This window comes from Buteo buteo, chromosome 8, assembly GCF_964188355.1.
Source record: "Buteo buteo chromosome 8, bButBut1.hap1.1, whole genome shotgun sequence".
In the NCBI taxonomy this organism is placed as follows: domain Eukaryota; kingdom Metazoa; phylum Chordata; class Aves; order Accipitriformes; family Accipitridae; genus Buteo; species Buteo buteo.
Window position 1 is genome coordinate 1,045,386 of NC_134178.1, and position 14,217 is coordinate 1,059,602.

Below are 14,217 nucleotides of genomic sequence, written 5' to 3' on the forward strand. Positions count from 1 at the left end.
TCACGATTTATTGTGGACTCGCACACATACATTATATGGACATATAACATACACATGCACAGAAGGAACGAGTGCATTCTCATTGCATTAACGCTAGGCAAGTTCATCAGCAGCAAACTGATTTTAGCTTACAGACAGATATATGCATGTAGAGTAGCCGTGAGTAGCAGTGGCACATTTTACAAGTGTAGATAAATCAAACAAGTACAGAGGACTAAAGCTATTGCTTGTTGATTTCGAAACACACTCACTGTTATAGCGTCTGTAGCTGTCAATCTTTGCCGGTGCCACTCTGTACAGAATTGTCCCTTCAAAGGCAGATTTTCCTGACAGCAGGCAAGAGAAGGAAAGACGAAAAAAAAAGAGAAGGGGCAGGGTGGGGGTGAAGAGATCGAATGATGGTAAAAAGAAGGGAAAGGAAGAGGTTTTAATCTGTATTTTCAGTCACTAACATTTTTAAAGCCTCATTAGCAAAACAACGAGAATATTAACAAAAGTATCTGATTGTACATGAAGTTAAAATATTCTTACTGCATGTATGTCAGATAAAAGAATCTCATGATTTTGCTAAAGCTGTTCTTTACAATGTCCAACAGAATGCATTTTCTTAGGTTTTGTCTGTTGTCCATCAAGTTGTGAGACTTGGAAATGAAATTATTTGTCTGTCTTATTCAGCCTCCTCATGGAGTGCAGGGGAAGCCTGAAAAAAATTATTACTGCAATGATGTACTCACAGTGGCTCAACACTCCTGATGCAGATGTAGTGCACTCGAATAAGCACAGCTGACATCCAAACAGGGCAATGAAATACTCACATTTCTTTAATATACCAGGATCCTGTGAGCATCAGAAATACTGCACCTTTCCAAGATGACTATTAGAAATGTTTTGGACATGGGAACTGGTCTTAAACAATGCTTAGTTGAAGGGATAGGACACTAAAACCTGAATAAATCGCTTTTTCAGCCAATGGCTAAATCAGGTGTTTGACTTGGCACATATTAACAAAAACAAAATACTAAAATTAAAAAAGAAAACAACAAACCCACAAAAAACCCAAATTCCACTTCCATCTTTGATTTTTAAGATAAAATTTTTATTATCAAACCCATTAATTTCTTGGGTTTTTTTCTTTGATAGCAAGGTAACTCATGCTCTGACATTTCTGATATGAAATTCAAGTGAAGGTAAAGGCATGAGCAGCTGAGGTGGTTTGTGTATTGTTGGGTTTTTTTTAAACCCGAGGTACCCAGGCAAGCCCAAGAACGTACCAATGTCACCTTGTTGCCAATCTCACCCAGGTATACCACCATAAAAATTAATGTCTTCAGTAAAATTTTATAGCAAAATAGCCAGTACATGTGAATCGTCCCAAAAGAGCATCACACCCCTTTTGGTACCAAAAATGTGTATTTTTTTCCCCTGCATATCATTCTGTTGGACTTTCAGAAAATAAAAAGCTATACTCATTTATGTATTATAAAAGGCTGTTTGTTTGTTCTTGCAGTTTAATTAATAACAAGAGACAAATACTTTAAAAACAAACAAACTCCTAAACCCCCAAACTTTTGATCTTGCAACAGTCTCACTTTCCAATTTGCCGAGCACCCACCATCTGAGGGGAAGCACAAGTTCCCAACCCTTTCAAGTTAAGGGGCAAGTTAAGTCCCACTGTCAATATTCAGAAACATTTAAGCACTTCCAAAACTAGCCCTAGACATTTTCAAAAAAGGGGCTTTTTTGTTCTGAAGAAACTTCTGAGGTTACTCTATGGCAGAACGTGAAAAGAAACCAAGATAATTCCTTCTGGCCATTTACGCTGATCTGCCATAAAATTTACATGGACACAACAAAACCAATAAAATCAGACAACACCTTTCTCCCCACTGGGCCTGTGTAGGTCATAGCAGAAGGACAGAGAAATACGCATTTTTATTAACCTTATTCCTAAAAAGCCAAGTTATATAATTTTTTTCTCTTCTGTATTTCTTCCACTTTTGAGTTCACCAAAAATTACATTTGCCCTTCCAAAGAGGCTCTCTTTAGAGAGCATCAGTAAAACGTGATTAAAAGATCAAGTTTCACTAAGTTCAACCAAAGCATTGAATTTACCTATTAACTACAAAATACTCTTGTTTTACACAGTGCTCCTTCTCCAAAGATCCCATGCCACTTTCCCAAGTCTCACAGTAAACCTGCCAAGTATTACCTTATCCATTTTACAAGCTGGTCTGAAGAGTTCAAGGTTGCTGCTCAAGATTGCAGAGCCATACCCCGACCCTTCCTATGCCCCTCGAGAAGCTGTGTAGAACCTCAGCGACCGCCCAAGGTTCTAGCTCAGGTACAGCCCCTCACTCCTGAGCGCTAACTTCATAATCTAGAATTCATATTGAAGGTTTCTGCCTTGCGAAGTCCTGTGACACAGACATATTCAAACAATGTTTCCAGAGGAACAAAAAGGAGTTACTGCAGATTTGAAGTGCTGTCATGTCTTGTCATCCACGGAGGAAGGAGCTGATCTAGAGGCATGAATGTACACCCTTTCCAGAGGTTACCCAGAGCATTTCAACAGTAGTGCTAGCCTGATGCCCAAATCTTCCAGGGTTTACTTGTTCAGTTTTTATTTTGCGATGTTTTAACGCTAGGCACAGATACTTGGAATGAGATTATCATTCCTACTCAGTTGTATAAACTTGCTGAAATTTTTGCTATCTCATTATGGAGATTTTCAAATCCAGATAGTCAGTGTACCTGAAGAGAGCCTCATAAAGCACCGTGCGTTAGAGAGCAACACCTGAAACAATTACATATACCATATAGAAAGAACCGAGTTGATGCATATTTCCCATAATTCTGCTAGGGGAATGCAATTCTTAAATTGATGGTTTTACTTGAAGAAAAAGATATAAAAAAGCATTAAAACCCCAATAAGTATCTCAACATTCCTTGAGCCTCTGTTTCTCTCTGAGGAGGTTTACAGTGTTCTTCTGTTTTATAGATATTTTGCTACTTAGAAAATAGCTCCTAATAACACATCATCTTAGCTAGCCACAAAGCACCTCCAAAGAGTTAAATTACATACAGGAAAGAAGAAAACCCATGTCTCAACTATAGTTATCTTCAATTTAGTTAAAGAGACAAAAATACTATCTCTGTTACCGATATCTTTTCAATACAAGTATCACAGGTTTTAGTTTCCACTGACAGTCAGAACCAGCACACAAAACTGAGTTTGAACTAAGCATATGCCATTATGGATGGTTACAAAACAAGCTAATGCTTTGTGGCTGCTTTTACACACCCCAATATATGTTTTTGTTAAAAGACATTTTTAGGATGCTTATTATAAAGTAAACATTACCAAATTACCTGGGGAAGGAATATTCATACATTCATACAGATAAAATTGGGGTATTGCATCCTAAACAGTATCACTTACCTTGTTCATTTATAGAGTACCAAACACTACAGAATCCAGAGCTGAAACTACATCTACACAATTAGTTCTTCCAAGACTCACTGTGTTTATAATGAACAAAATTCATGATAGCATATACAGGTTACAGAAAGCAGTTTGCAATCTCATCGGAATGTGCAACTTCAGTTAATGCCTTTTCTCCATTTCCATCACACTAAAATCATTAACTTCCTTAAAAATATTTTCATTCCAGTCTGAAGGAACGTTACCTGTAAATATATTTAGCAGCACTGAGCACAAGACTAGGTGACCAGTGCCACTACACGTGAATAGGTACTCCATTACAAAAATATGAAAAGTTTTCATCATTGCAAAAGTCAGGTTTTTTAGGATCTTATTTCTGTGGGATGGAATAAAGATGAAAAACTTGCTTTAAATGGAAAAATGAGAGAAAAAAAGAAAAAAGAGAAAGTATTATAACTTTCTACCTCTTACTGACAGAGTGAACTATAAAGGCTTTGGTAAATTTCAGCTGACATAGGCTTACAAAGATCTTGGGATTCCTTTCAGTTTTGCTTTTCAGAGATCTCAGAAGAACGCTACATAGCAATGAATATCTGCAGTGCTGAAAATAGGAAGACCTTTGCAGGTATTGTGGAATTAGCCTGAAATATGTAAATACAATTGACTTTTTTCCTTTCCACTAAAGATTCAGAATTGACCACTGAATTAGGAAATAAAAAGAACATCTGTTTGAAGAACTGAAAAAAACATTAAGACCAACAAGCGTCCATTTCATATAACAGCATACTTTTGGTTCAGGTTATTCTCCAAGGGAAGTTATAAATAGGACAACCCACTACCATGCTTATACTATTGCAAACTTAGTTACCAAACATGCTTTTCACCTGCAGCAGTACTGGCCCACTGTAAGTGAGAGAACAAAGTCCATGTCCCAGTTCTGGCCTTTTTCCCTTTGGCTGCTGGGGCAGTGGGTGACGGAGGTGATAGTAACATGCTCAGCACCTGGAGGGAAAAAGTGCCGCATGTCCCACACCAATAATTATGAATCCTTAAATCTACTGGAGTCATTATAGAAGGCGTGGCACTTTAATCCCTCGTTTAAATAAGCACAGCCACTTTGTAGATGTTTGGTTACTTTGTTCAGTTTCCACATCTAAAGACAAAAAAAGCCTTGTAATTAATCTTGAAATACAAATCCAATAATCATCATTGCCTTCTCTGTTCTTGGTCTGTTGCAGCTTGGCAAGTCTTAACACAGCTCAGGGAGCGTTGCCAATATTACAACTCAGGTAGCACTGCAAGTACACACTTATCATCATCATCTGACCCTTTCACAGCATAAATTAAGAACATGGCATTCAAAAACGCTTCCAAGCAAGAGATAAGAATGTGCTACCCTATCAATCTGTTGGGGTAAAGACACAGACATACATACGGAACATCAATAATATTTTTTTCCTTACTTGGCTTTACTTGCTCTTCCTGTGCTATTCCAACATCATCAGAATCAGACAGTTCCTTTATGAAGTTGGAAGGAAACATGCCAGTCTTTCCATTGAGTATACCTTCCCACCATCCCTCTTCCACCTGCACCAAGGCAAAATCAAAAAAAAGGGGTTTTAACATAAGCAACACTTTACAGAGTTACATTATATACATGATTTTCAGTAACAATGACAGTAATGCTTTTGACCAGTTTGTATTAATTTCAGGTACAAGGAGCACATGGCATAGGCTCCAAGCCAGAACATCTTTTTTTTTTTTTTTTTTTTTTTTGAAGTAAACCCAAGAAAGATGCATGCATCCATCTGCAAATGTCAGCAGTGCTGACAGCAGTCAGGAGCATGGATGAGCATTAAATAAAAGGATAAAAGAACAACCAGAGAGCACACAGTGTCTCTACATTTCAATTTTTATGGATATCAGTTCAATCACTAAATTTTCAGCACACACTGTACTCATGTATTCATGACCATCTTCTTAACAGATGTGATTTGCAGATTTTATAAGAGTTTAAATTCCCTAAGTAATCAATGGCGAAAGAAAAATACCTGCAAAGGGCTATTCAGAGAATCTAAACTAGGTATCTTAATATAAATCGTGTGAATATTCCTGCCTTTCCCATCAAAATCAGAAATTCTCTATTTTAAAAATTAAGAATGTTGCTACATCATTAATGTGTTAACGTAAGAAATCTACGGAGAACAAAGAACAGCACTAAATGCATATTTGACACTAGATTTACAAAGAGCTACTGAAAAGCTACTGAAATACATAATAATGATATAGTTGGAAGGAGGAGAGACACTTCCTAGCCCAATCCCAAGAGAAAATATCACTTAAAAATGACAAACTCCCTCCTGTACAACCCATTCAGGATTGAACGGCAGTGTCAGGCAGTGAAATGACAGCCCTTAGAAACCAGATGCCTTTAGGTTATAATGGGACAGCAAGAAATGACTTATCATATGCATCGGCTAAACGCACCCTTGACAGATAAATATTTTTCATCTGTCAGACACTGTCCACTCACCAAAAAAACTGACAGGGGAGGACAGTGTCAGCCTGTGACACATCAGTCTCCAATAATGTTTGACCCACCTCTTTCCTGCCTACCTACAAAAATTTTGAAAATAGAAAGTTAACTTTACAGGTTTGGGGTGTTCACATCTACTGTTAAAAAAACAACCCCACAGCTTAAATGGTATTAGTTAATTATAAAAAAAAAAAATTCTGTTTCGTATCACTTATCTGTGAAAATCTCAAGTTCTTAGAAAACAACTCTCTTAAGAATACAGGCAAATATTTCCTCAAACTACAGAGGAATGGTTGAATTTTTTTCAACTTAGCTACATGAACTATTTTACTACAAAGAAAATTGTTGTTACTTGAGGAGTGTTTCCTGTGCTTTCTCTCCATCTTCAACCTTTTTAGCACTTTTCTTGTCCTCCTCGGTTGATTCTTTGTTTTAATTTGAAAGCAGTTCAGACCAGCACAGCTACTTTCATTTAATCTCAGTACCGGCCCATGACAAAACCTTTTTTTCTCCACACACCCCCCCCCCGCCCCCCCAAATGCATCAGTAGTATCAGTGAGGTCAAGCACAACTCTGGGAATAAATGGCTAATATCTTACTGCTACTTCAGAGGACAGAGTATATACAATTCACTCGATCGCTTCAGTGGGGTGCAGGTTTTTCGCATTATTGTGTCAAAGTCTCTGGAAGGTAATATTTGCTTTTCTTCTCTCCAGACAAATTAAAAACCATATGGAAAACTGAAACTGCATGACACTCAACACTTAGTAGATTCTACAAATTATATCTCTAAATACCTATATGTGATATATCATTATATAGAAAATACACAACATGGTGAAGACTCTTAGAGCTATAAAATATTTCCATTTTTATAAATGCAGTATTCCCAGATGGCTCTACTGATTAGAACCAAACAGTTCCCAAGATCCCTGCTTTGCAAGATGCCTAGACTACTCGACAGAAATAAGGTGACCAATATCACTCAGTTCCATCATTCCCTCAAGTAATTTTCTCCTGCTTACTTCTTCCAGGGTAACACTTCACAGTTTTCTTACAAGTTAACATTAGCACTCTTTATGTGGCGTGTTTATGTATGGATCTCTATGTATGTGCAAAGAAATACACATATACAAAGATGTTTTGACAGGTAAGTCTAAATTGGATGTGAATATACTCACAGCGTTCATTAGCTTCGAAGTTTTCCAGCTGATACAAGAATGAATTATCTGAAAATACCATGTCATATTCAATAATTTTACAAAGTCAGAAAAATCTAAAGCAAACCCCAGATTTTTTTTCCGCAAGAAAATGCAGAATCATGTTAGCAATACATCAGAGTTCAGGTCAAACTGGGCTTCCCAAAGATTTGTTAGGAAATTTGCATCAAAAGCATCCAAAGCTTTAATTTTTTTAAAAAACTATAGCTACATGGTACATACCTTTAAGCCTCAAAACACAGCAGCTAGAGATTAATCCATACAATAAAGAAGACACTAAATACCCCCAGGATGTAGTTATTCCAAATTGGGGCAATCCACTACCACATAGTTTGAAATGTTGCAATAATTTCCAGCCAATAAAACCTTACAAATGAAAATCCATTATTCATGGAGGTAATCCCTCTGAAAGTATGAGCACTCAATAGAATTTGTTACTATACTATTATAACAAAGTGTTTTGAGGATTTATACATTTAGGTCCTGATTTATGCCCAGCATTCATGTGCTGAACCAAAAAATCTAAAAAGAGGAGCATTTCATTCAGTAGTCCATGTCCCTATGCCAGAAAGGAAGTTCTACTATTCGTAATATCCTACACACCAATTCTAAGTTCAGCCTGAAAACGAAGTTTTTAAGTTAGAAGAGGAATCTTTCCAATCTGCCAAATCTAAGTGGCTACAGCTAGAGGTATTTTCAAGACGCGTTTTCAGTGTGTTGTATCTGTTCACTGCCTTTTGGAGAGGCACGGCACATCCTCATCTTGCCAAGCCCCTCGGCTGCCAGTACTGCTGTCACACCGCATTTGAAGAGCAACAACATCCAGGAAAGTGACTGAAGGTACTTCATCACTCCACTTCGTATATTCAGGGAGGTAACAGCACACATACCCAACTGCAGCTCAGTCAATGCCATGTGTGGGGCAGCGACAGATGCACTAGCAAACAGCTATATGCAGTCCAATGCCTGGATGTGACTGAATGAGATATGAACGACAATATCACAGAGAATGGTGCATCACCTCTAGAGAAATGCATCCCATTAAGAAGCCTTGCCTTTGGGATTTAAAAGGAAATTTAATCTATATAATAATTATGCAACATTCAAATGTTTTTCCAGTGTCATCGGGCTTTGGTTTTTTTTACATTTTCAATGAAGAAAGAATACTTGTATTTTGTTTTTATTTGAATTACTGTCGTGGTTTAACCCCAGCCAGCAACTAAGCACCACGCAGGTGCTCGCTTACTTCCCCCCCGCCCAGTGGGATGAGGGAGAGAATCGGAAGGAAAAAGGTAAAACTCATGGGTTGAGATAAGAACAGCTTAATAGGACAGAAAGGAAGAAACTAGTAATGATAATGACAATAATAAAATGACAATAATAAGAAGAATTGGAATATACAAAACCAGTGATCCACAATGGAATTGCTCACCGCTTGCTGACCAATGCCCAGCCAGTTCCCAAGCAGCGATTATCCCCCAGGCCAGCTCCTCCCAGTTTATATACTGGGCATGGCATCACACGGTATGGAATACCCCTTTGGCCAGTTGGGGTCAGTTGTCCTGGCTGTGTCCCCTCCCAACTTCTTGTGCCCCTCCAGCCTTCTTGCTGGCTGGGCAGGAGAAGCTGAAAAATCCTTGACCTAAGTCTAAACACACCTTAGCAAAAACTGAAAACATCAGTGTGTTATCAACAGTCTTCTCATACTGAATCCAAGACATAACACTATACCAGCTCCTAGAAAGAAAATTAACACTATCCCAGCCAAAACCAGGACAATTACTCAATCAGTAGAGCCCTTTTTGATGTAAATGAGGTTTTTGGAAACTATAAACCAAATACAGATGAAAATAATTCAAAATATACTGGTTTACTTTTTGTAAGAAAGTGATTAATCAAATTGTGAGATCCCAGCACACTACAATAACCCAGACTAGAAAGACAGTAAGAGATTGTAATAGTTAATTTTACTTACAAATAATAATATAAATAAGAAATCATAACAAAGCGCTCAAAATAGATACCATGGAAGTGGACAGACAGGAAAACATCACAGAGAATTCGATGGGTGAGACATCCAGACACACAAACAAGAAGTTCTCAAAAGGGTATACAGAAGTTAGGACATTAAGCTGCTTAAAAATCAACAAAAATTTCTTGATCTCAGCCTATTTCCAAGGTTAACGTACAAAAAAAAAATTAAAAAGAAAATAATACGACAGCAGTCCAAGCCTTCAAGCAAAGATAATAGCTCTATCTCAGACCAGAAAGGCAGTTTTATTCTGTAACTGTAAAGCAACCAAAGAAAACAAAATCACTTTAGTAGGTCACTAGGACTACAAGATTAAGATATTCCAAAAGTGAGGAAATGTTACTCTTTATGTTCTTTAGGTTTTCTCTTCGTGGCCAATACAACGTGCAGCACCTCCCCTTAAAGAAAGGAATGTCAGAGGGAGCATCAGCCGAACCTGCAGTGCAACAAACCTTCTTGCTACAAGCCTAGAAGCACCTTCCCTCGAGGGAACTGGGCGTCCATCCCTGTAACGCCAGGATGGGACACCCAAAAAGAGCAGGAAATGCTGAGGCCAACTACCAGCAGTCGCTTGCCAGAATATCTAGGACTGCCACAGCTGCTTGCTTACACCTTGCTATATAATTAATAGGGTAAAGTTGTTAAATGATTAAAATGTTCCGCTCTTTGGAATCACTGATCTAAAGTGTATTTCCAACAACCTCCTGCATCTGCCTGTTCCACAAGCTTTTCTACAACCTCCAGCTTTGCCTGTTAGGCTGACAGACTAGTTAGAGCTCAGCTGGGGCAAATGAGGGAGGCTTTGAGTCAGCAAAGGTTTCAGATGGAAGAAAGTCTCCCTGGATCACAACAGAGTCTGTCTGGGCTGTTAAAACTAAAACACAGTCCCAGGAATAAAAGCAATGCCAGAGGCAAGCAACAGGAAGGAGAGAAGCCCAAGGTCAACAAATTTTCTTTTGCTTAGAGGGAACTAAAGCACAGAAAGCAAAGGACAAAACTCTCTTATTTTATAAATTCTAATGGAAGATCTTGAGCTTGAAGGACAAAAGCAATCGTATGTTGAAAGGAAATTAAAAACATAGATTCCCAAGAGGCAAAATAAACAAATCATATTCACTGCCAATGGGAAAAGAAATTTTGGAAACAAGACCTCAACAGAAGATGGTGCCTACAGTGCCACTTGATGGCTTATTCTGGGAGTGCATTCCGAGAGAGCCATACTCATGAGACGTCAACCAGCCCTTGGGCTTCTGCTACAGCACATCTGGAAGCTGTTTGATAACTCTGGTGCAGAAGGGAAGAATTAAAAACTGCACAAGTACCTTGTATTAGGCGATCTTTTCAGCTTCAGAGTTCTTTATTTTACAATGTCAAAATGTGCTTTGGGATTTTTTTCATTTGTTCTTTGTGGTTTGGATTTTTGTTGATTTTTTTTTAACATCATCTTCTAAGTAAGAAACTGAAGGGCAAAGAAAGCAATCACACAGAACTTCAATGATCCTATAAGCACCCTTGTTTCCACAAAAAAAGCATCCTACCACATAAACTAACCAAACAAGCAGTAGCCATAGAAGTCCTTGTGTTGGAAGAGGATCAGGAAAAACACAGCATTTCACAGAAAAGTAACAGAGGGACATGGAACCCCAGCATTCATTCCCAGCTCTTTTCTTGCAGTATTATACAGTTCTGTACTTGTGGCACAGACCATCCCCTTGCCACTATTAAATATTCCCCTTTCAACTCTACAGCTGTCAAAATAAGTTACTGTAAGGAAAGTCCAGCTCAATCCTCAGTGTTTATCCTGTTCTTATAGATGGGTTGAACCACTTTATCTTGTAACAACAACAACAAAAAAGCCCCATCAACCTTGTCCCAAAGGAGCAAGAGATTTGTAAAAATTTAGTCTGCATTTTTATAATTTTAAATGAGTTACAGGATTTGATCATGTAATATATGGCAATGTTAACTAAAAGTCAAAGAATAAGCTCAGTGGTATTACAGCATGGCTCAGTCAAAGACTTAGTTGTGAGCTTAACTCCATGTACCACACATTGCCAAAAAACTGACTTCTCCGCAGGATGAGGCCACAAGGTATATAGCAGCACGACAAACAGACTAATCCCAAATGAAAGCAGGCTGTTGAATGACACACCAAATGTCCTTACTCTGATGCTACAGGTTAATTGTCTGGCATTCCGTGAAAGTCTAAGGGTGAAATATAATTGGAATTCAGATATCTGCATTTAATAAGACAATTAGTTACAGTTGTATTTTAGGACAACTGTAATTAGAGTTATAGCTAATGAGCTAGGAAAATGACAAGCAAAAAACTATCAATCACGCATTAAATGTGAACATAAACAATGATGAAAATGCTTCTCTTGTTAGTTTCAAATGTACTTTTAATTTAAGTCTGTTAATTAATTTCTCATGGGTATCAGTGTCTGTGTAGTCATAGGAACTTCTAGTTTAACAACCACCATTTTATCTGTTGTGATGAATGCTTGATCTTATTATCATTAATTTCTGGCTATTCAGAACAAATAGGAAGGAACTGTGAATTCTGAACATATACAGCCTCCAAGGATATCTACCGGTGACAAGCCTAGTATCTCAAAACTCATGCTTGCTGATGCTGTTGTGTCAATTCACTGTACAGCCCCAAACCACTTGTGCCACACCAGGAACTTCCAATTGTACCTACCACAACCACAGACATAAAAACCCTTTCAAAAATTATCTTATCCAATCTGTTGGCACGAGAAAGAAGGATCTGGGGCAGCTTTAGATGCTACTACACCTCAGGTGTTGGTTAGCACCCTGAAGCAGAGGTGGGAGAAGGGAAGACATCCTCGTCCTCAGCATGTCACCGTGTGATATCAGTGTAACCCGTCTTCACGAGGGGTCTGGGGAAACACACTTCTGCACTGATGGAGGCAGCTGAGGAGAAGACTTACATTCCCTTCTGCCAACCCTTTGCTGGAGGCAGTGACCTTCAAGGGGTTCGAGGAGGAGCAGAACCCATTTCTTTAAGGATGAAGCCAAATTAGCACAGTACAACAGGAACCAGCTTTTCTTTGCAACAGGAGAAGTTTAATGAGTCGTCAGCCATAAGTGACATTCTAAACACTTTTTTTGCTAAATACCCGCATAAAGATACATCGACCGTATTTTGATCTAAACAGTATCTGTTTTAGTTTGCCTGACTTAAGTCAGTTAGAAATGGATTTATTTTCAACTAAACAGAAACCCATAGAGATTTGAAACTATTAATCTAAGTCAATTTAAGACAAATTAATTCAACTGATGCAACTTTCTTAGAAGGATACAATAACATACTGCCTGTGAGAACCTGAGACCTTCTGCTCATGAATAAAAAGATGGGGTAATAGAAAGGAGCAACTAGAAATGGAAAGTGAATGACCATTAATGTTCCAGTTACCCACTGAACCACTGTAAATAATGCTGAAGATGCTATCATCCAGTTTTTCATCTTGAGTAATGGTAAACAAAATTGATACTTTGCAAGAATTGCCTCCCATTGTCACCTAAGTAGGAGGGGTTTTTTGCTGTTGTTTTGAGGTTTTTTGTACAGTAACACAGCATGATTTTGGCCCTTGCAAAAAAATCTCCCTTTTCACAACTGAGAAAGCCATATTTTTTAAATAATAAGTCCCTCACATCAAACATTTATCATTTGAAATAAGGAGCATTGTATAATGACATAAACACTGTGAATCCTATTTCAGTGCAATGACTCTTTGTGCAGCATTACCTGCAAGCAGAAGGGCAAACAATGAAGTCAGTACATTGGTTGGTGCTGCTTTCTACATCAGATAAAGTTCTTGTTTCAAAAGAAAAATTCTGCCCTACTTTTTCAAGGAGTTAGCACTACCACAATAAGGGCAGAAGAGAAAGTAGTAAAGGCCAATATTCAACATCAGCTGCTTGGTATCAACCACGACGGAAAACGCAGGTCACAACACCACTTCCTGAGGTGCTGAGAAATTTTTCTCTAAGTTCCTTTATTTTCCCTCTTTCACCACCTGACTTAGTTCCACCCCGAAGAGTCAGACAACGTCCTGGATCACATGAATGCACCAGATGATGCCTGAGGCAAAGCTTATGTTTCAGTAGCTGACAGAACAGGGTATTTTGTAAGCTCAAAGTGGGCACAGCCTCACCTCTGTTAGCTGTTCTTCTTCGGCATTTACTTATGGCCAGCGGTTCAAGCTAGCCATGAGCAATCCTCTTCCACACTACAGTAGAACTAATTCCAGTATGACATTCTTTAGGACTGCCAATCAAAAAAGCAGCCCTAGATAATATATTTTCTTAAATCTTAGAATCCACAAGTTGTCAATGGTTTCTTCAACAGTAGCAATTCAACGTACAATTATGAGGTTAAGACTACGAAGTCTGTAATTAGCAATCCAAGTGGGTTTCAAAAAACAAAGCCCTAACTATAAGCACAGACACGCAAGTACAGGAATGTTTCACTTTCCTAGTTCTACATCTTCCAATTTTAATGCAAACATTTTCAGTCTTATTTGGATTTAAATAAATCTGTTATTTATAATTAAGTTGTTCAAAGTTACGAGAAGACAAGAGATGCATTTCATAAGAGAAGTCTAGTGTCTCATCTACATTATTTAATCATCCAACTTATTCGGTAGAGTTAATTTGTTGGCTGAATACTAGGAAGGGGTTTTATTCTATCACTTTACTCTTGAAAGACACAGACTTAAAAGTTTTAAGTAGGGCAACTGACGGAAGATATTAGTGTGGCCATGTGAGGTCAAATATACTTAAAATTATGCAATGAAAACAGCTTGTGCTGCCATGAAACTCATTATAATATCAGGTTTACATTGTCTTCAAAATATTCTCCTAAATATCTTACAAACTTGACATCCCCCATTACAATTCTGCTCACAGACAGAATAAGGTTAGTTAAGAGACACATCATGTCTGATTCCAGGAAGAA

The 14,217-nt window shown here is 38.0% G+C and overlaps 1 protein-coding gene across 4 annotated transcripts in view; it reads right to left on the reverse strand.

Annotated features, from left to right (window-relative positions):
• SH3KBP1 (SH3 domain containing kinase binding protein 1) overlaps positions 1-14,217 on the reverse strand; it is a 222,247-nt gene that overhangs the window by 96,755 nt on the left and 111,275 nt on the right. For 2 of the 4 annotated variants that reach the window (XM_075033410.1, XM_075033408.1), the window contains exons 5-6: positions 4,906-5,029; positions 252-326 (exon numbers count right to left, since the gene is read on the reverse strand). In XM_075033410.1, the coding sequence (XP_074889511.1) occupies positions 252-326; positions 4,906-5,029 (199 nt within the window). Of the gene's footprint in view, positions 1-251; positions 327-4,326; positions 4,445-4,905; positions 5,032-14,217 lie in introns of those variants that run through there. The other 2 variants (XM_075033411.1, XM_075033409.1) reach the window with 2 other exon arrangements.